The sequence below is a fragment of the Moschus berezovskii genome, chromosome 1 (assembly GCF_049115385.1).
Source record: "Moschus berezovskii isolate FMDL1 chromosome 1, NW_MosBer_1.0, whole genome shotgun sequence".
NCBI lineage: Eukaryota > Metazoa > Chordata > Mammalia > Artiodactyla > Moschidae > Moschus > Moschus berezovskii.
This window is the reverse complement of record NC_142460.1, coordinates 74,237,770-74,258,233: the sequence shown is the minus strand read 5'-3', so window position 1 is coordinate 74,258,233 and position 20,464 is coordinate 74,237,770. Positions and strand designations below refer to the sequence as shown.

The 20,464-nt window shown below is 41.6% G+C and overlaps 1 protein-coding gene across 1 annotated transcript in view; it reads left to right on the top strand.

Annotated features, from left to right (window-relative positions):
* The window catches only part of MYH15 (myosin heavy chain 15), a 171,487-nt gene that overhangs the window by 9,515 nt on the left and 141,508 nt on the right, over positions 1-20,464 (top strand). The window contains exons 2-9 of the mRNA XM_055419366.2: positions 1,432-1,538; positions 4,883-5,026; positions 6,583-6,739; positions 7,383-7,410; positions 8,951-9,044; positions 10,817-10,909; positions 14,525-14,588; positions 14,679-14,774. Coding sequence (XP_055275341.2) covers positions 1,432-1,538; positions 4,883-5,026; positions 6,583-6,739; positions 7,383-7,410; positions 8,951-9,044; positions 10,817-10,909; positions 14,525-14,588; positions 14,679-14,774 — 783 coding nt within the window. The remainder of the gene's footprint in view (positions 1-1,431; positions 1,539-4,882; positions 5,027-6,582; positions 6,740-7,382; positions 7,411-8,950; positions 9,045-10,816; positions 10,910-14,524; positions 14,589-14,678; positions 14,775-20,464) is intronic.

Below are 20,464 nucleotides of genomic sequence, written 5' to 3'. Positions count from 1 at the left end.
GACAAACGTGATGGCAGAGGGGTGCATGCTGCCCAGTTTCAACTCTTTCTCACACACATTATCCTTAAGTCCTACTGTTCATCTCTGGGGGGTCATCTGGTGAAGCTGCTTGTCCTGCAGGAGTGAGGCTTCCTAGCTTTTGTGGTTCTTGTGTTGGGGAGTTGGCATGGAGTTGACACTACCCTCCAATGCCATGGCTGCAGTGGCGCCTTCTCTATGGCTCACACTGCCATGGACTTGGATTTTCCTTCTTCCAGCCAAATGCTCTCCTTCCTCCCTCTCCTTGTCTACCTGAGGAGATGGGAATGGGGACTTCTGTGAGCTTCTGATAAGACTCACTGACATACATACACTATCACATGTAAGATAGCTAGTGGGAAGGTGCTGTATAGCACAGAGAGCTCAGTGCTCTGTGTTGACCTAGAGGGGTGTAATGTAGGGAGGGAGGGGATGTATGGCAAAAACTAACACTATATTGTAAAGCAATTCTACTCCAATTAAAAATAAATAAAAAATAAAATCCATTAATTAAAAAAAGACTCACTTTCTTTTCAAAGTGTGCTTCTTATTCATCTTCCCTGGCTATCTGCCTCAGGTGGAAGACGACTTGAGAAGCATCTCAGTGAGGAGATGAGAAGAGAAGCTGCCTCAGCTGCTCATAAGAATTCTGGCTTGTTTAACCCAGAGCCTCCTGTTGGTTAATCCCTTTGTAGAGGGCTGCTTTGCTAACGTGTGAGACATGCAGTAGGGGAGACAGAGAGAGAGAAAAATAATATATGGGGAAATATGAATCAGTTAAGATGTATAACAGAAATAACTCATTCTCTTTTCTTAGTCTCCGCCCCCTCCTCAAATTCTACCATATAATAGCCTATTATTAAGGATTTCGTTCCAAACTAAGAAATAAGGTCTAAAGAAACCTGACAGACAGACATGCTCAGTAACCTAAATTTTCACTTAGTTGTAACCAGACTTTTCTTGAGTGATGTTTTTTGGAGAGGAGCTAGAAAGGGTAAGAGCACCAGGCCAATTGCCCAGCACCTGGAGCTGTTCAGTTCAGTTCAGTTCAGTCGCTCAGTCGTGTCCGACTCTTTGTGACCCCATGAATCACAGCACGCCAGGCCTCCCTGTCCATCACCAACTCCAAATGCTGGGGATGGAGGGGTGGGCAATGGTTGGCACATAACTGTCATGTAGCAAAATGTTTATAATCTCCATTGACTAAAATTTTTATTGTTCCTATACATCCTTAGGTGGGTTTACCTTCAGGATGGGCTTTCATGATTTTATCTAACTTTGCAATTTCCTACATTGGTGACTCCAAGTCAATAAGCAGACAGCAGAAATGAGACCATGTCTGTCAGTATCAAACTGTCCAATGTACATTTCTATAAGAACTGTAGTTAGGAATCCATTATTTTTCTTTTGTAGGGAAGAAAAAGTGCTGGATTCATGATGCGAAGAATGCTTATGTTGAGGCTGAGATTAAAGGGAGTGGAGGTGATGGCAGACTACTTGTTGAGACAACAGATGGAAAGGTAAAGAAATCTTTATTTCATCCCTGGGGTGACTAAGTTAGCTGTTCAATAATTAAGTTTTGTTAAAAACCTGGGGTAGGAGACGCCACTGACCCACTTTAGAAAACTCATTCATCTTTAAGAAACTCCTCCACTTATTCTCAAAGATTTAATGATAAACATTGAAGAATCAGAGTAAACCAATTGCTAGTGGTAAATCTCATTGATGCTAGCTAGCATGCACAGTTTTTCCCACTTCTTTCATCATATTTCAAGCTGTTTTTAAAAGTACCTCTTGGAATAAGTAATAACCTTAGGAAATATTTACTTGGAGTAAATACTGTCCTTCTTAGGAAATATGAAGCAAGCTATGTTAGTAGGGTCAGGAAAGAGTGGGATAATTTGAATAAGAATAGAACAGTGTCAGAGGAGCCAAGAAATGGGTGAGGGTCAGTAATGTTAAATGCTAGAGAAAGAGATTTAGGGCTTGGAGAAAGCCTTGAACTTCAGAATCAGGAGGTCACCCATGACCTTTGAAAGAGAAACTTAGGTCAAATGTTGGGGCATAAGTTAGATGGTGAGGCATCTTAGAGAGAATGTGTAGTGAGGCTGTAATAGTCCCCAGCCCTTTCTTCCTGTCATGTAGGCACTCAGAACCACCGGCAATATTGAACAGACAGCCCATTCTCAGCACCTTTGTCAGTATCACTGACCTCAGGTCCCTGCCAGCTCCATGGCGGAGATTGGGCCTATTTCTGCTCTGACTCAATAAACATATCCTTTTGGATTTTACAGGTGATTTCCTGCCCATACGTAATTCTCCAGTCTCCTTCCAATTCTGCCCAATCCAACTCCATAACAGGCCATGACCTATAACAAACAGTTATAATCATTATCAAGAAAGTTTATCTTTTTCATATCCTTATCTTTGTATTTGGACAATTTATGATTCAAAGTATCATCATTTGAACTTTACAATTCTGGAGGCCACTCAAAAACTACCACTTATGGTGTCTTAATATGCCGTCCTTACAGTGTCTGTACACTTAAAAAAAATCACAAATTAGGTAAATTTTATATAACTAATTAATGGAATTAAGGGCAGAACTTGGTCCTTATCAATGGGAACATATACATGTAGGCAAGGTTAAGTTTAGAATGTCTTAAATAAGGAAACAGAAGGATTCAATTATTTTCTCCCAATCTGTGTGTTGTCTTTGCACTTTCTTGATTGTGTCCAGTTCAATTTTATTAGGCCTCCAGATGAGAAGTTTGTTCTTCTGAGTACGTTTTTTAAAACTGCTGTCTTTTAAAACGGTAGTTAAGGAGATTTGTGAATATAATGTGGTTACAACTATGAAAGAAATCATAGGAAGATCAGCATGAAAGCAGTAAATTAATGGTGTAGAAAGAGGAGTCTAAAGGTAGGTGGTTTGGTTCACCATATAATGGAGGTCTGATTCCCCCAGCCCCACTCTGCACCCGCTGGCTCCAGGCTTCCTCCTCCTGATAGTAGAAGTAACTACACTTCCAGTCACCTTTGGTCTTTGAAACATTCAGTTCAGTTCAGTCAGTTCGCTCGGTCATGTCCAACTCTTTGCAAGCCTATGGACTGCAGCACGCCAGGCCTCCCTGTCCATCACCAACTCCTGGGATCTACTCAAACTCATGTCCATTGAGTTGGTGGTGCCATCCAACCATCTCATCTTTGAAACATTAACAAAGACAATAAAGCCAGTGGGTGGGGAGTAATATTTAAAGTTGGTATTGAAAGAAGAGAGAAAAATAGAATCAGAGATAAGGGGAGGTTTTTTATGTAAGAGACCTGATTATGTTCTACAGGAGAGAAGGAGTTTATGAAATATGGAAATTGAAAGGGACTCAAAAGAAAAGGGGTTACTGTTTGAACAGTGCCAAAAAAGACTTAGTAGGAGTGAGATAAAAAATATGGAGAGTGTGGGAGGCTTAGAAGTATTACCAACTGGGATTAAATGAAGCAATTAGCTGATACCGATATGTATAAATCAAGGAAAAGGGCTACAGGAAATAGGGTTTGGAAACTTATGAGAGTAACTCTAAGCAACAATTTGATAGTTGCAATGCATCCATGTTAATCAAGATATCAACACTTCTTGAGTACCTGCTATGTCCTTAGCATTGGGATAAGGGTTTTGACAACTATAGAAGAACCCATCAAGATCCCTTCTTCAGATGCTTATAATCTAGCGGGAAAGCATCTGAAGAAGGGATCTTGATGGTTTCTTCTTCTACAGTTATCAAAACCCTTATCACAATGCTAAGGACATAGAAGGTACTCAAGAAGTACTTATGGTATCGCTGGTGGTAAAGAATCTGTCTGCCAGTGCAGGAGACATAAAAGACCTGGGTTCGATCCCTGGGTCAGGAAGATCCCCTGGAGAAGGGAATGGTAACCCACTCCATTAATGTTACCTGGAGAATCCCATGGACAGAGGAGACTGGCAGGCTACAGTTCATAGGGTTGCAAAGAATCGGACATGACTGAAGCAACTTAGCATGCATACACAGCCAATTATTAAAACATCAAGATAGTACAGGTTGTATATATGATAAAAGACTTACTGCTACTGCTACTGCTAAGTCACTTCAGTCGTGTCCGACTCTGTGCGACCCCATAGACGGAAGCCCCAGGCTCCCCCTTCCCTGGGATTCTCCAGGCAAGAACACTGGAGTGGGTTGCCATTTCCTTCTCCAATGTGTGAAAGTGAAAAGTGAAAGTGAAGTCGCTCAGTCATGTCTGACCCTTAGCGACCCCACGGACTATAGCCTACCAGGCTCCTCCACCCATGGGATTTTTCTAGGCAATAGTACTGGAGTGGCTTGCCATTGCCTTATCCAGATAAAAGACTTAAGGACGGAAAAATAATGAGCTGGAGAAGTTGGGGAAGGCTTGAGGAAGAGAATAGGTCTAAAGGAAGTCTGAAAGGATGAGTCTGCCTGCTTGATCCATTACCCTAAATTCCTCCTTTTAAACATTCAGGATATGCTGAGACATCTAGGGAGGGGCTAGATCATGTGCAATATAATGTGTGTTATCTCAGGGGCAGGCAGTCAGTGGGGAGCCGCAGAATCAGGGTGCTGCAATTTAGAACATTTTGATTCAACCAAAGCCCTTTAAAAGACTTTATCTTTGGGCAAGAAGAGAACATGAGTAGGAGGAACACCTGTTTCCTGGAAGAAACAGGTTGGCTTAACTTCCTTTGGCTCCATCTTCTAATGAGGCATCTTTTTCTTAACTCTTTGAATATTCTTCCCAATGCCTGGCAAAAATGAACGCGCACAGAAGCAGTAGGGAAATATATCTTATATTTTTCTCCCCTCTGCAGCATCTGAGTGTCAAGGAGGATGAAATTCAGCACATGAACCCTCCAGAGTTTGAAATGATTGAAGACATGGCAACACTGACTCACCTCAATGAAGCATCTGTGCTGCATGCCCTGAGGAGGCGCTATGATCATTGGATGATCTATGTACGTGTATATCCCTCTCTGCTGATGGCATGCTGGCATCATATTGGTGATGTCCCAGCCTCTCTTAGGTGAAAAAAGATCTTGAGTTTAAGCATACTCATATGAGGATAGTCTTTGCAAAATGCCCACTGGGAAGGGACCTTACTTTTTTCCAGTTTTATTTTGTCAGTATATATATCCCTTCACACAGATATTCATCCTAAAGTAAAGGCCCAAGGCTTGGAGAGTGATAGACCAGTGCCTTTTAAATGCCAACTTGGTCTCCTACTAGTTATTATTATTTTTAAAGTATTTATTTATTTAGGTTGTGCTGGGTCTCAGTTGCAGCACGTAAACAATTAGTTGTGGCATGCAAACTTAGCTGCCACATGTAGGATCTACTTCCCTGACCAGGAATCTAACCTGGGCCCCCAGCATTGGGAGTGCAGAGTCTTAGCCACTGGACCATCAGGGAAGTCCCTAGTTATTTTGTGACCTTATCAGTAGTATGGAATAATAAAGCCTGTCTCTTCATGGTAGCTTGAAGGATAAAAACAAAGAATGTAGGTAAAGCATGTAGTTCAGTGCCTGTTATCTAGTTAGTGCTCAATAAATGGAATGATTTTTTCCCCCATCATCACTGAATTGGGGATGATTGGTTGCTCAGCTCCTTTAATGCACTCAGGACACATCCAGCCGAAGCAGCACTGAGTGGATTAGGCAAAGATGGAGGCTTTTGGGACCCATTACTGTGGAAGCCTAGCCCTGCGACTGGCTTACTCCTGGGCACTCTGATTTGCTGCATGACTATCTTCGTTTCCCTGGGATGCTATAACAAAATTACCACAAACAGAGTGGCTTAAAACAAAGGAAATTTATTCTGTCCTAATGCTAGAGGCCAGAGTCCAAGATCAGATAAACAGATCTGAGGCTCTCGCACTCCCACCTGAGCCTCAAGGGGAGAACTGGTCCTCACCTGTACTGGTTTCTGGTAGCAAGTGGCTGCGTCACTCCAGTCTCTACCCCATCTCCACATCGCCTTCTCCTCTGTGCATCTCTTATGAGGTCTTTAGCTGTTGGATTTAAGGCCCAACGAGATATCATCTTGAGATCTTGCCTCAATTATACCTGCAAAGATCCTTTTTCCAAATAAGATCAAATATTCTGGTGATTAGGATGCGGACACGAGCTATTCCCCGCAGGGCCTAAAGCCTCAGGTTCCTAACCCTGCTGAGACACAGAGTCCCTGCAGGCCTCAATGCCTGAGAGTGTACTCCTCAAATCGGCAGTCCTGCTGTCAGCATCCTCCTTGTCTTTGAAAGGCCTGTGTGTGTGTCAGACAAGTTAGTGCTTGACAGCTCTTCCAGGGAAGAGGTAATCCCAGGTCCCCTGTTACTCTAACCTGGTTCTGTCTCTTTCTGTTCGAAGTCCCTTCTCTGTAAGAATCCAAAAGCTCTTTTCCTCTTAGTTCTTTTGTAAGTAAATATTCAAGCAAATGTTACCTGACAGCGAAAGAGCTGACAAATCTGCAAGTATTCCTAACCTATTTTCAGAAATCTTTTCTGATCTTCCATCAGACATATTCGGGGCTCTCCTGTGTGAGCATCAACCCTCACAAGCAGCTTCCAGTGTATCACAAAGCGGTGGCGGCAGCCTATAAAGGCAGGAGGCGATCAGACGCTCCCCCTCACATCTTTGCTGTGGCCAATAATGCCTTTCAGGATATGCTTCACAGTAAGTGTCTGCCCTACAAAACGAAGGGTAAAAATATCTGATCTAGTTTTTGTCCATGTCGCTGAGAGTCAGGTAGGCATTGTGAACGGAGCATGGCCTTTATAGCTGCCTCATCACTTGAAGCCTTGTTTCCTTCCAGATGAAACATGGGCAAAATAGGGCCTACCTCCTAGGGTTATGGGGACGATTAGCTCACATGTCAAATTAAGGGAGATAATGCCTTGAAAGTGCTCAGCCCAGTGGCAGGCCCAGAGTGAGCCCCCTGTAGCTGTCAGCTTTTATTACAAAAAGCACCTGCTAGAATGTTTGGCACAAAGAAGTTATTCTGTAGTTATTTTTATACTAGGCTTAATAAAAGCCTTAAAATAGTGATATGTCAACCATTTGTCATTTATCATTTATATTTGGAGCAAGGAAATGGTGATGGAATTTGTATGTTCTTATGACTAGCCTACATAGGGTCAAGAGAAAAATCTATTTTACTTTGTACCATTTGAATAATATCTTTTTTCTAACTGTATACAGAGCAAATCCTTCTCCTGTGTCTGACTTCAAACTGTAACCAAGGAAATTTTGAATCAGTTCATACCATACATAGAAATTCTAGCAGAAGAATGTTCTGACATTTTCCTTTCTTTTGTAGGTCGAGAGAATCAGTCTATACTCTTCACGTAAGTACTTGCTTTTACTTTTTTGGCCAGCAGTGAGTGTTTTCATCAAAACAGACACCTACATTTCACTGGATATGAAACATAAATTCACTGCCTTTGAATTGCTGTTCTTCATATACCAGATACATGCTAGGCAATAGTAAGATGCTCAGGAAATTGTCATAACACTTAAGTCAGTGCTTAGCCAAATATGGTGCCCACTAGGCTGCCTCCCATTTTAGTAGATCCTTTAGAACCTGCAGTGCACACGCTGGTCTTAATCATCTTCTTGATGAAGAGAGCTCCCTGTCCAAATGATCATTTTCAGAGTTCTCTGGTTGGCTAATTGTGTTGAAAGACTGAAAGTTCAGTGGGTATGACCACTGAACAGATAACATGCTATTGTGAGCAGCCAGACTGGAGCAGGCCAAGGTACATTAGTTTCATGCCTGCATGCTCAGTCTGCCAGTTGTGTCCTACTCTTTGTGACCCCATAGACTGGGGCCTGCTAGGTTCCTCTTTCCATGGACTTTTCCAGGCAAGAATACTGGAGCAGGTTGCCATTTCCCCCTCCAGGAGATTTTCCGACCTAGGGATCGAACCCCATCTCTTGTGTCTCCTGCATTGGCAGGTGGACTCTACTACCTTGCCACCTGGGAAGCCCAGTACATTAGGTAGTGGAAATTAAAGATGGTGCCCCGAGGGGCAAGAAAAGGGAGTGAAGAGCAAGGAAGGAAAGGATTTCACTAAGACCATTTTGTATGTTAATCTTACAGGGAGGAGCATTGGCTGGCCAGGTGAACTGTCAGCGCAGTGACTGAGGCAGAGGCTAGGACTCGAGAGGCAGGGGGATGCTCAAGTTCTTGCTCTTCCTAAGCAATGATGATGCCACCTCACGTATTAGGCTATCCGTTGCTTTAGTCATCCCCAGAAAAATAATAGGGTCTCAGAATCTTAGAGCCAGAAGAGTGGTTAGAGTTCAATCCTTTGCAGAGAGGACAGACATATTTTTTAGAGTTTCAGACAGATAAAAGCAGGCCTTAAACCTATGATGCTTTGGGCGATGAGGCTATAAATTCCCCGCCGTGTTCTCCCCACATTACAAAGCTAGCTGACCGTCAAAGGTAAAAGGGGAGTGTAAAGCTCAGCTTCCTGGTGGAGTGACCGGTCGGTTCTCTTCTGAGGGAGAGGGTTGGACCTGGCCATGTGGTCACAGCCTTCATATGTGACAATCTCTTGAACAGTTGGTAATGAGGAGACCTATCTCTAATTAGCAAAGATACTCTTAACCTTTTTGTTAACAGGACCAGGAGGGGCAGGCTTCTCATTTTCATAAAAGTCTTTGATCTTTCTCTACTCCAGATTTTTTGCTAATGCTGCATTTCTAGCCTAAGATACCTCCCCCTCCCAACCAATTAAATGTCTGCCTCTCCTTCAAGTGCCCTCTAAAGTTCCACTTTTCCATAAAACTCTCTCTCTTAGTTAATGTGGTTAAAATTATTTGTTTTTCATTGCATTTATAATCTGAACCAGTTAACTGTCACTGAATTTTTGATCGTAGAGGAGAATCTGGTGCTGGAAAGACAGTGAACACCAAACATATTATCCAGTATTTTGCCACTGTAGCAACCACGGGTGAATCCAAGGAAAAGCTGGTAAGCATTTATACATATTGGCAGAAAAGGTGAGGTGGCCCTATCCACTAATGATGGAGGCTCTGCCCTGACCACTTATGGGAAGAAAGGACGGGAAAATGCCACAGATCAATTAAAAAATTATGAAAAGTCTTTTTTCCCCATTTTTTCCTCTCAGGAAAATCATCAAGAGCTCTGAACCAATAATCCAAAACCATGAAATTACATAATCTGCTTCAGATCTGCTTCAAGGGGCCCTTATTGGCCTGATCTTTCTTGGTTGGACTCTTTGTGAATTAGGTACTTAAGATCCACACCATCTCTGCTCAAACTATGGTCACCAATGCCCTGAATGGCCACTTTTGGTATTACTATTTCTTAATCCCTTTAGCTACTGTGAAATGTCAGACTTCCTCAAATATGCACTGAGAGGACTCTGCTTCCTTTACCCCTAACTTCTGGTTCAAATTCCAAATGCTCAGTGGATGTACCCTCAACTTTAACCACATTCTAGGTTCTGAAAAACGTTACCTTCTATATAAATGTTTTTATACTTGGTAATGTTTGCTTTAGCTTACTGGGTTAACAGGTTGATGGTAATAATCTGAGGATACCTAGACATGAGAGTTGCTCTATAAAATAAGGTTAGATAATGCTGAGCAGAGCTCAAAATCAATGACCTATTGACCTGTTGGAGCCTCTCATCTTTCTATGCCTGAATTTGCTATCTTGCTTTTCAATTTGATACTGGATGTTTCCTGCTGTGTTTCCAAAGTAAAATATGTCAAAATAGCAATCTATTCCAATTTTCAAACCTTAGAAAATTTCTTTTCCAGCTACCATACTCCTGAGTTTGATTAATTTCTTTAGTTATCACTGAATTCTATTATCCACTAGGTGTTACTTTATTTCTGTGTACATTTTAACTTATTTGGTGTGCGTTTGTTTGTTTGGTCTAACCATTGAGCCCTGTGATAATACATAATACAAAAACTTTTATGAAAAATTTTGCTCATATAGCCCAATTGCTTAAAGTAAACCCACAATACATAGAGAGAACACAGTATTTATAAGTCTAAAGATTCTGAAATACTACATACTATGAAATTCTCCTCATACAAAGAGTATTTGGGACTCAGTGGAAAGTTTAGGCAGTGGCAGTTTAGGTGCTAAGTGGTCATTAAGACTTACTCAATGAGTGAAAAAAACACTTGCCTGAAGTAGATGACCTGCTTTGCCCCATCAGCCTGAGCACATAAGATTTAAACTTAAGACTAATAAATACCATTTCAAGTCACTTCTTGGTATGAACCTCTAGATTACTTAGGAATAATAGCAAGCAAAAATATAACTGATAATGCCAAAGAGTCTGCTGTATTATCTTAGAATAAATTTCTAGGTGTAAGGATTGAATGGGAAGAGAGGCAGATTAACAATGAGGAGGAATATATGCAATGAAGTTTGGAAATAGGCTATGGTATTTGTTATTATTTACTTTGGTAAAATATCAATTTTCTTTTCCCACTCATACCAATGCCAACCAAAAAAGAAATATTGCAAGTAAATGACCTCCAACCTATAGTCTTAGGGGCATCATATATTGTCAGTCTTTCCTCCATCTATTTTTCTAAGTTCCCATTCCAAAGTAATAGTTTATCACCAAATTCAGAAGTGGTTTTTGGCCACTTATTATCAAAACAAGAATGAGATTTGACCTTGGTATGGAGGGTTTGCCACATTACAGAATTCTGCTAAACACTTCATCAGTTGTATTTCTCTTACCTGGACCCAAGGAAACTCTACAAGATCAAATCAAACAAGTGAATCCTGTCTTGGAAGCATTTGGAAATGCCAAAACCGTGAGAAATGACAACTCTTCTCGTTTTGTAAGTAACTGAATTGAGCAGCATATCGGAGTCTTTAATTTTTTAGCAAATGGTAAACTGCATGCCTGAGCACACAGATCTGAAAAAATTTTTTTTCTAGAACATCAAAGAAGGTTTTTGATGACTGTACATAATATTGTTAGATTCCTCAAAAATTTTTGCTAGTTTCATCATTAATACAATTAAGATGAGTACCTGAGAAGCTTCTACTAGGTGGTCAGTTTCAGGAAGAAAATATTTTAATACATTAAAATTCCTCACCACTCCCAGTAGGAAAGCTCACTCAGCAAATTCTAATGATGTTTTATATTTTACTACATTTTACAGATTTGAAAGTAATTTCTCCTTTGTAATTTCCTATACTCCTTGTAAAAGTCATTTTGGTAAGCACTTCTGAATTCACTTACTACAATTATTGTTTCTACTTTTGCCTGTGAACCCCCTGCCCCTGGATATATTTCACTGGGGATTTTTTTGACAGGGGAAAAAAACACTTTTTAAAGTATTTTTTGATAACTAACAGTCCCAAGATAAAACAGTTTGGATTAAGGTCACTAATGCATCAGGTCCCATCACTTCATGGGAAATAGATGGGGAAACAATGGAAACAGTTGTCAGATTTTATTTTTCTGGGCTCCAAAATCACTGCGGATGCTGATTGCAGCCATGAAATTAAAAGACGCTTACTCCTTAGAAGGAAAGTTATGACCAACCTAGATAGCATATTAAAAAGCAGAGACATTACTTTGCCAACAAAGGTCCGTCTAGTCAAGGCTATGGTTTTTCCCGTGGTCATGTATGGATGTGAGAGTTGGACTGTGAAGAAAGCTGATCGCCGAAGAATTGATGCTTTTGAACTGTGGTGTTGGAGAAGACTCTTGAGAGTCCCTTGGACTGCAAGGAGATCTAACCAGTCCATTCTAAAGGAGATCAGTCCTGGGTGTTCACTGGAAGGACTGATGCTAAAGCTGAAACTCCAATACTTTGGCCACCTCATGCCAAATCCATTTTATGCCAAGAATGAGTGTCAGGGAGCCATTATATAATTTACAAGGAAATTTGTAAAAGGCTTCCTTTTGAGTCTCTCAGTTCAGTTCAGTTCAGTCGCTCAGTCGTGTCCGACTCTCTGCGAACCCATGAAACACAGCACGTCAGGCCTCCCTGTCCATCACCAACTCCCGGAGTTCACTCAAACTCATGTCCATCGAGTCGGTGATGCCATCCAGCCATCTCATTCTCTGTCATCCCCTTCTTCTCCTGCCCCCAATCCCTCCCAGCTAGGCATGATTAAATAATAGCCTCCTGCTTATTTGACTGGTTTCCCTCCAAAAACCTTAGAGCTACCCTGACCACACTTACATCTGCTTGTGGTGTCTGGCTGTGTAGCAAGTACTAATACTGGTCTAGTAAACAATGGGTTGATTTGGGATTTGTCAGAATGTGGTGAGAATTTCTGCTTAAATACAAAAGAATAAAACTGGAGGAGGGGGGGAGGCCAAGAGAGGGAGAAGGGAAGGATGGAAAAATGGGAGGAGAAAAAGAAGATAAAGAAAAGAGTAAAATAAAAGGAAGAAAGAAGAGAATAGTAAGTAGAAAGAAAAATAAATAAGGAAAGAAAGCAATTGAAAAAGACCAAGGACAAGAAAAACATTGGAAGGATGGAAGGAAGGAAGAAGTAGCGAAGCAAATTAAACAAAGATGGATGAATGGAAAGAAGGAAGGAAAGACAAGAGAAAGAAAGAAAGGGGGGATAAAAGAGATCAAGAAATCCAGGTTAAATTCTTAGATTAATACTCCGTACATGAAGTTGGAGACAAGCAGGATATTTAGCAACTAGATAGTTAGGTGCATATCAAAGGAATAATTTCAATGAGCCAGACTCTTGCATCTTCCCATAAATAGAAAAGCACTAAACTCATTAACTTGAGCTGGTCTATTTTCTTTGATTAGCAGCATCTTTTGATGTTCTGATCACCTGGTTTTTGTTGCAAAGACTCCTGTATACCCAGGTACATCCCTTACCTCTGTGGAGCAGTCCCTCAGAGCTATCTGAGAGGCTGTCTTCTGGGCTTAAGTCCTCAGTAAGTCCACTGAATAAACATAATTCTCAGCTTTTAGGTTTTGAGTTTTTTTCAGTTGACAGTACATAAATGTATATGTGTGTAAATGCACATACGCATGCAGGGACACCTATGTACATGTTTGTGTGTGTATATGTACAAATGTGGTTTTGTGTATATGGATCCTGTTAGACTGCATTTTTTAACTTAATGGCTTACTCACCCTGTATGTGGCTGTTCTCCCCTTGCCAGTCTGCATCCTGCTGTGATTCTTTCCTTGCCTGGATTCACCTCCTCCAGGTTGCCTTCCCTTCTGCATTGACTTCCTCATCCTGGGGCCTGTAGCCCACTGGACTGCCTCCTTGACTGTGTCTTGATGCACCTGGGCTCTGTAACCTCTGGGCGGACTTTCTGTCCCATCAGAGACAGTCTTATGGCTTTTCATTGACAAGGAAGGAAGGGAGCCTCATCTATAATCATGCCAACGTGATGTTTTGAAACTTAAGTCCCATCATGTTACTCTTCTGCTTAAAACCTCCCAATGTCTTCTGAGTACACACAAAGTAAATCCCCACTCCTTCCTGTGGCCACATGGCTGACCTAATACAGTGCCTGCTGCTTGCCTCCTCTCAGACTCTGCTATCTTCTCTGCTTTCTCTTTCTTCTCTTTCACTTGCTGCACTCCTTCACACCTGGCTTTTCTTTTGATTTCAAAACACATCAAATATTCCTCAGTCAGAGTTGTTGCATTTGCTGCTTATACCTAGAATTTAGAAGATTTGGGGCACACCTACTTTTCCAATGTGGTATCTCCAGTGTCTAGCAGGTTTTCTGGATTATAGTAGATGCTCAACAAATGTTTGCTGAGTAAGTGAAAGAATATACCAAGCAGATATTATTTTTCTTATTTTTAGATAAGAACACTGAGGCCTGGGGAGATTCTATAATGCACATAAGAATGCACAGCCAAGAGGAGAAGGGAGGGATAAATTGCAGGTTTTGGATTAACATATACACACTATTATATATAAAATAGATAGCCAGTGGGGACCTATTGTACAGTGCTGGGAATTACACTCAATGTCTTGTAGTGACCTGTAATGGAAAAGAATCTGAAAAAAAAATATGTATATATGTATATATATGTAAATTATATATAAATAAATTGTAAATATGAAATTATATATATGTTATATAAATAACAATTATACATTTATATATATGAAAATTATGATTTATATGTGTAAAACTGAATCTCTTTGTACACCTGAAACTAGCACAGTATTGTAAATCAGCTACTCTTCAATTAAAAAAAAAATTAAAAAAGAAAAGAATACACAGCCAGTGATGAGCAGATCTGAGGCTAGACTCGGCCCACTGCCAGTCCTGATGACACTCTGGCTGCCTCTTTACATTAACTGGTGTCATCACACCCCATGTGGAATTTTTTTTTTTAACTTTGGAGGAAGTAGTTACTTTGGGAGTAATGTGTATAATGAAACCATTGCAGCTGTTTGGCATGTTAAATAGGAGACTGTGTTCTGTGTTCACTCAGGGCAAGTTCATCAGGATGCACTTTTGTGCCAGAGGCAAGCTGTCATCTGCAGATATCGACATCTGTAAGTAGGCACTGCATTGTCTGATCACTTTTCTTCTAAGTTTTGCAAGAACACCTACACTGGAATCTTTACTCATGCCTTGTTATGCAGATTTGCTTGAAAAATCCCGGGTGATTTTCCAGCAGCCTGGAGAAAGGAACTACCACATATTCTATCAAATTCTGTCTGGAAAAAAAGAGCTTCGTGGTAAGTGTATTATTCTGGGGCTGAGTATCATTCTAAAACAAGATAGTTGTCAGATTATCAGACCTGGAAAAGTACTGTTTAGTGAAGGCAATGGCACCCCACTCCAGTACTCTTTCCTGGAAAATCCCATGGACGGAGGAGCCTGGTAGGCTGCAGTCCATGGGGTCACTAAGAGTTGGACACGACTGAGCGACTTCACTTTCACTATTCACTTTCACACATTGGAGAAGGAAATGGCAACCCACTCCAGCGTTCTTGCCTGGAGAATCCCAGGGATGGGGGAGCCTGACGGGCTGCCATCTATGGGGTCGCACAGAGTCGGACACGACTGAGCGACTTAGCAGCAGCAGCAGCCTGTTTAGAGGGACCTCAGTTTATTTATCCTAAAATGTAAGAAACTGAACCAAATATAGACCCAATGTTCTATAATTTTATATGAGTAGAGAGTAAATGGTAACACTTTTCTTTTTCAAACACTTTTGGAGGTGGGTAGGATGCCCAGCAGAAGTAAATGAATGTGTGTGTGTATGCATGTGTGCACACATGTATGTGTGTGTGTGTATAAAAAGCATTAGGTAATTTAAGGCCTTAAATGATTAAAATCACTTATCACTTAAGTGGGGAGTAGAGATGAGGCCAGAGGTGGGAGACTATGGTGTGTAGTGGTCAGTGGGAGTTCTATATGGAAGGGAGGATTTGGGATGGGATATGAAGAATGGGAATGGGGTTTAACCAGGGCATTTCTGGTAGCAGGAATAGTGTACACAATGTCAGGAAAAGTCAAGGCAAAATCAGGGAACAGAGAGAGCAGGTGAACTATAGGAAAATGTTTTCATAGAAGACCAGGAGAGATCTTATTTGGATGGTTTCTAAACTCAGGAAGTTGAGGGGGTGTTGTGTGCATGTGTGTGAGTAAGTGTGTGGGGTGCGGTGTTTTGTGGAGGGGGATGGGGTAATAGGAGCTCATGATCTGTTGATGGCAGTGGCAGTTAAGCTGGTGTGATAGGCAGGATTCTCTGGAGGCAGAAATACTGAGGGAAGTGATTACAACAGTCCTAGGATAAGATGATGAGACAACAGTCTAAGGTAGGGGTCCCCAACCTCCAGGCCTCAGACTCGTATCTCCTGTCAGATCAGCAGCAGCATTCGATTAACAATAAAATGCACAATAAATGTAATGCACTTGACTCATACTGAAACCAACCCCCCAACCTAGTCTGTAGAAAAAATGTCTTCCATGATGTTGGTCACTGGTGCTGAAAAGGTTGGACACCACTGATCTAAGGCACTGTCTATGGGAATAGAGGGAAAAGGGGGTGGGCTCATGAAAGGGTAGAAAAGTCTTGGCAATTATTGAACATGGAAATGAGAATGATGAGTCAAAAATACTCCCAAATTCAGTAATTTGACTCGGATAAAACAAGTGCCATGAATGGAAATAGAAAAGTAACTTATAGGGTAAGAGGATGAATTTCATATATTCATTCAACAAATATTTATTGTGGGGTCACTATGTATACACTGCTTCTTAAAAGATAGGTGATAGGGAAGTAAACAGGGCCCACAGGTCCTGGCCCTCATGAGCTTACATTCTAGTATGGAAGACAATAACAAATAAGTAAACAAAAAATATATAATTTCAGACAATGATAGGTCTATAGAGAAAAATAAAGTGGATGAGGGGATGGAGTGAATTAGGAATCGGTAGGGCAATGAAAGTTTATATTTTATTTAATTTTGTTTCTTGCAGGGGCACGCCATGTGGCTTGCAGTTCTCTGACCAGGGACTGAAACTGAGCCACATGGCAGTGAAAGCCTGGAATCTCCACAGGTGGTTATATTTCAGATAGAAGAGTCAGGGGAGATCTCTGTAAGGAGGCAACGTTTTGGGAATTCCCTGGCAGTCCAATGGTTAGGACTTGACACTCTCACTGCTGTGGCCTGGATTTGGTTCCTAGTCGGGGAACTAAGATCTGGCAAGCTGTGCAGCGAAGCCAGAGGGTGGGGGCGGGGGGGTAGGGAAGAAAGCTGTGCTTTTCCAGACACTTGAATGAGGGACCAAGTAGGCAAAGACTTCCAGGAAGAAACTTCCTGAGGGAAGAAACAGTGAGTGCAAAGGCCCTGAGGCAGGAATGCATTTAGTTTATTCTTGGAACAGCATAACGGCCATTGTTGGGGGCAGAGAGGAGGAATGGAGTGGGTAATGTAGGGGCAGACAGGTAGGGCCAGGCCAAACAGCACCTTGCATGGCATGGCAGAGAGTTTATGTCTCCAGTGCTATGGAAAGTCATTGGAAGGGAAGAATGACAAGTTGATTGGGCTTCAAAGGTATTACATCTGCCTTGGAGGAAAACAGTGCTCCCACAGGAGTGACTGTGGGATGATCGGAGATCCAAGTGAACAAATTGATGTTCAGACTGTCCTGCTTAGATGAAGTATGGTATGCATCCGGCAGGGTTTTAACTAATTTTAATTTCAATATTTTCAGCAAATATTGAAAGCTCTACAAACTGGACAATTATATTTTGCCATGGGTGCAGTTGGTGGTATGAAAGCAGCAGCTGTTCTCCTTACTATCTTCCCTCCATCTCAACCTGGAACAGACTTTAAAAAAAAATTTTTTTTGGTTTTCCTTTGAGTAGCTCTGCCAGATGACACTCATTTCTATGCAGTGCAGAGCAGCTAACATGCAGGGTCCAGTATGGGTACAGCAGTGACTTCAAGATTTTTTGGAGCATCTCTGTTTACTAATAGAACTGTCTGAAGACCCTGGGCTGCTATGGAATATTCATATCATGAATTCATGAGCTCATGTGCTTTGTTGAGTCTATAGACTGTTGAGATTGATTAGTGTATAAAGACTGACATCTGGTGGTTCAGGTTGAGTATTGTTGGTTCACTTGTTTATGACACCAATGATCATTCTTTGGAATATTTAAAAATGTTAAACTGTATTCATCGCTGCCAAAGAAGAGCTTCTGAGTATCCTGAGGAGAGACACAAGAGGGTAGAGCTTAGCAATGTGAGGATTGTGTCCAAATTTCCTAAAATAGGAGCATCTGTGTATGACAAGCAAATCAGGTGTGGAAAATGACAGCAGAGGGTGGAGGCTCTGTGGCAGCAGTGGCTCCTCTCACAGAAGGAGCCAAGGAAATGGAGTGATGTGTCATCCAAAGAGCCAGCCCCATTTTAGCCTCTACTTGGCCTGGAAGAGTCCTTCTCTTTTTTTTTTCAGCTAATGCTGATTCTTGTTCCAGGCACAGCTAAAACTCACTCCCCCAGTTCCCTTAGACAAGGCTCCTTACAATTCTTCAGTTTTTTTTTTTTTTTTAATGTGAACCATTTTCAAAGACTTTATTGAATTTGCTACAGTCTGCTTCTGTTTTATGTTTTGGTTTTTGGTCTCCAGGCATGTAGGCTTTTAGCTCCCTGATCAGGGATCGACTCCCCACCCCCTGCATTGGAAGGGGAAGTCTTAACCACTGGGCCACTAGAGAAGTCCCGAAAACCTTTAGTTCTTAATGCCATCTATATCACTTGGTCTGCCACTTATCTTCCTTTTTCTCTTCTTTGCTTTTTTTCTGTATATTTATTTATTGTGCCCACTCTTGCTATTCAACTGGTGTGTCAACTCCAGAAGGAGAGGTCAGGAAACAAATCTTTGCCTCTTGGAATCCTTGACACTTCGCTTAATGCCCTGAGAACTCCATAAAGTGTGTAACAGAACTACACAGTGGTGGCAGCCAAGAGCTGCCATTGATCTGTCTACTGGGACCTTGAGTACCTCAGGAGAAGGGAATGGTCAGCATCTGGGCCTGTTTTGGAGCTTATTCAGTTTACCCTCTTTACCCATTAGGTCTCTCTTGAACTAGCCTCATATCTTCACTCCCTTTTTCCCCACTGGTTATTAGGGAGTGCAGGATATCTGAATGCTTCCCAACTCCAGAGAATGCTATTCAAATCATAAGCTATGTGAACGAGTTTCTCTGGAGCTGGGCAGTGCACGACCTCTTCAGCTGTACATAGCAGCACTGAGGAACAGGTAGTGATGGGTGATGTGACATAGAGGCACTAGCCTAACTTCTTTTGGCCCATAACACAATCTTGGAGAACATTCAGCCATTCTGAAAGTAAAATGTAATGTTAGGATGACATGTGAAACGATGCCTTGAGTGATGAAACACTCACTCTTAATGGGTTCTAGGCATCTCCAACTGGACAGTGGGCTCTAGAAATGAATTGTTGACACCTGTACTATTTGAAAGTGTGAAACAATTAACTTTTACAGTTAGCATCCTCTCATCCATTCTCTCTCTGCTCCCCACCTCATCTCCCTCCCACCCCTATCCTCCACATGCCCACAGCCTGCTCAGCAATCTTCTTATATGGGCCCTTTCTGGCCTTGACAGTCTCTCTGACTCAATAGTGTCTCATGAAATGCATATACTTTTTTTCATTCTCTCAAGGCCATTTCTTATGGTAGAAATGAAATTAATTAAATAAAGGAATCCCTGTTTACATGATACTCTTCTGAGAAAACCTCAATCCTCAACCCAATTAAAATTTATTGCTCCTTGAAAAGAAGTTTTGATAAGGCCCAGTGGGGAAGATGTTTGAGCTAAAGGCCTTTTTGGGTTCTTCAAACACTCTCGCTTCTCTAGAGCAGCCACCTCCTGCCGAGGGCAGCTGCCCCAGGGGATGGTTACGCTGGTGCAGCAGCCATATTTCTGGTTGTAAGGAGATAGATGAAAAGTCCATTGGATGTGCTAAATGACTTCTAGAAATGATGCTTCTAAAGATGGGAGATTGAGGGAGAATTCACATATAGCACTTGGGCCCAACATTCTGGCTTATTACCAGCCCCCACCTGAATCTTGGCTCTTCCCTCCACCTGGTTCTCCAGCTCTCAGGCACACAGTGTTCTTGCTCTCTGCTCCGTCTCCCTCCGTGCTTGTCCACTGTTGAGCTTGCACAGAAGACCCTCCTGTCTACGACAAAGGAGGAAATGGATTCCTGTCACAGTTACTCACACAGGATAGAGCAGTAGGTGGCATAGTCTAGCAGAAGCATTAGAGACTATGTTCTAAATTCAGTTTATCACTAATTTGACTCTGGGCAATTAGTATGCCTTTCTAGCCTTTTATTTTCCTTATATTTAACATGGAGAAAACAATGTCAGATATAGCACATTTGATCATCATGACTAGGATGAAATGATAAAAAAATTATATAATAAGCATGAGTAAAATAAAAATTCTGTAAAAGGTGGATCTAGAATTATCTAAAAGGTAATCTTGGCAGAGCAATCTTGGAAAGTAGATTTTGGTTTTTAATGTCAACCAACTAAAACATGCCTCCACCCTAAAGTACAGCATTTTCTGTACAGTTTAGGTGTTTGATTCCTCTAGCCTCCTTGAGGGAAAGGACTATTTCAGTTTTGTATCCTTTCCTCCTCCCATAGCATATGCCTACAGTACAGAAGATAGGTTAAATAAATGCTTTGATTTGAAAGGCAGGGAGATGATTTCTGCATTTGAGCTGGGTGAAGGGACAAGGCATTGTGGCACCCAGGTGTCTGGCCTGGGTGTGTTGGTGACATTCACTTGCATAAGGAACCACAGAAGAATAGCTTCAGGGCAGACACAATAAACATCATTGATTCAATTGTGGTGATGCTGGGTTTGAACTAC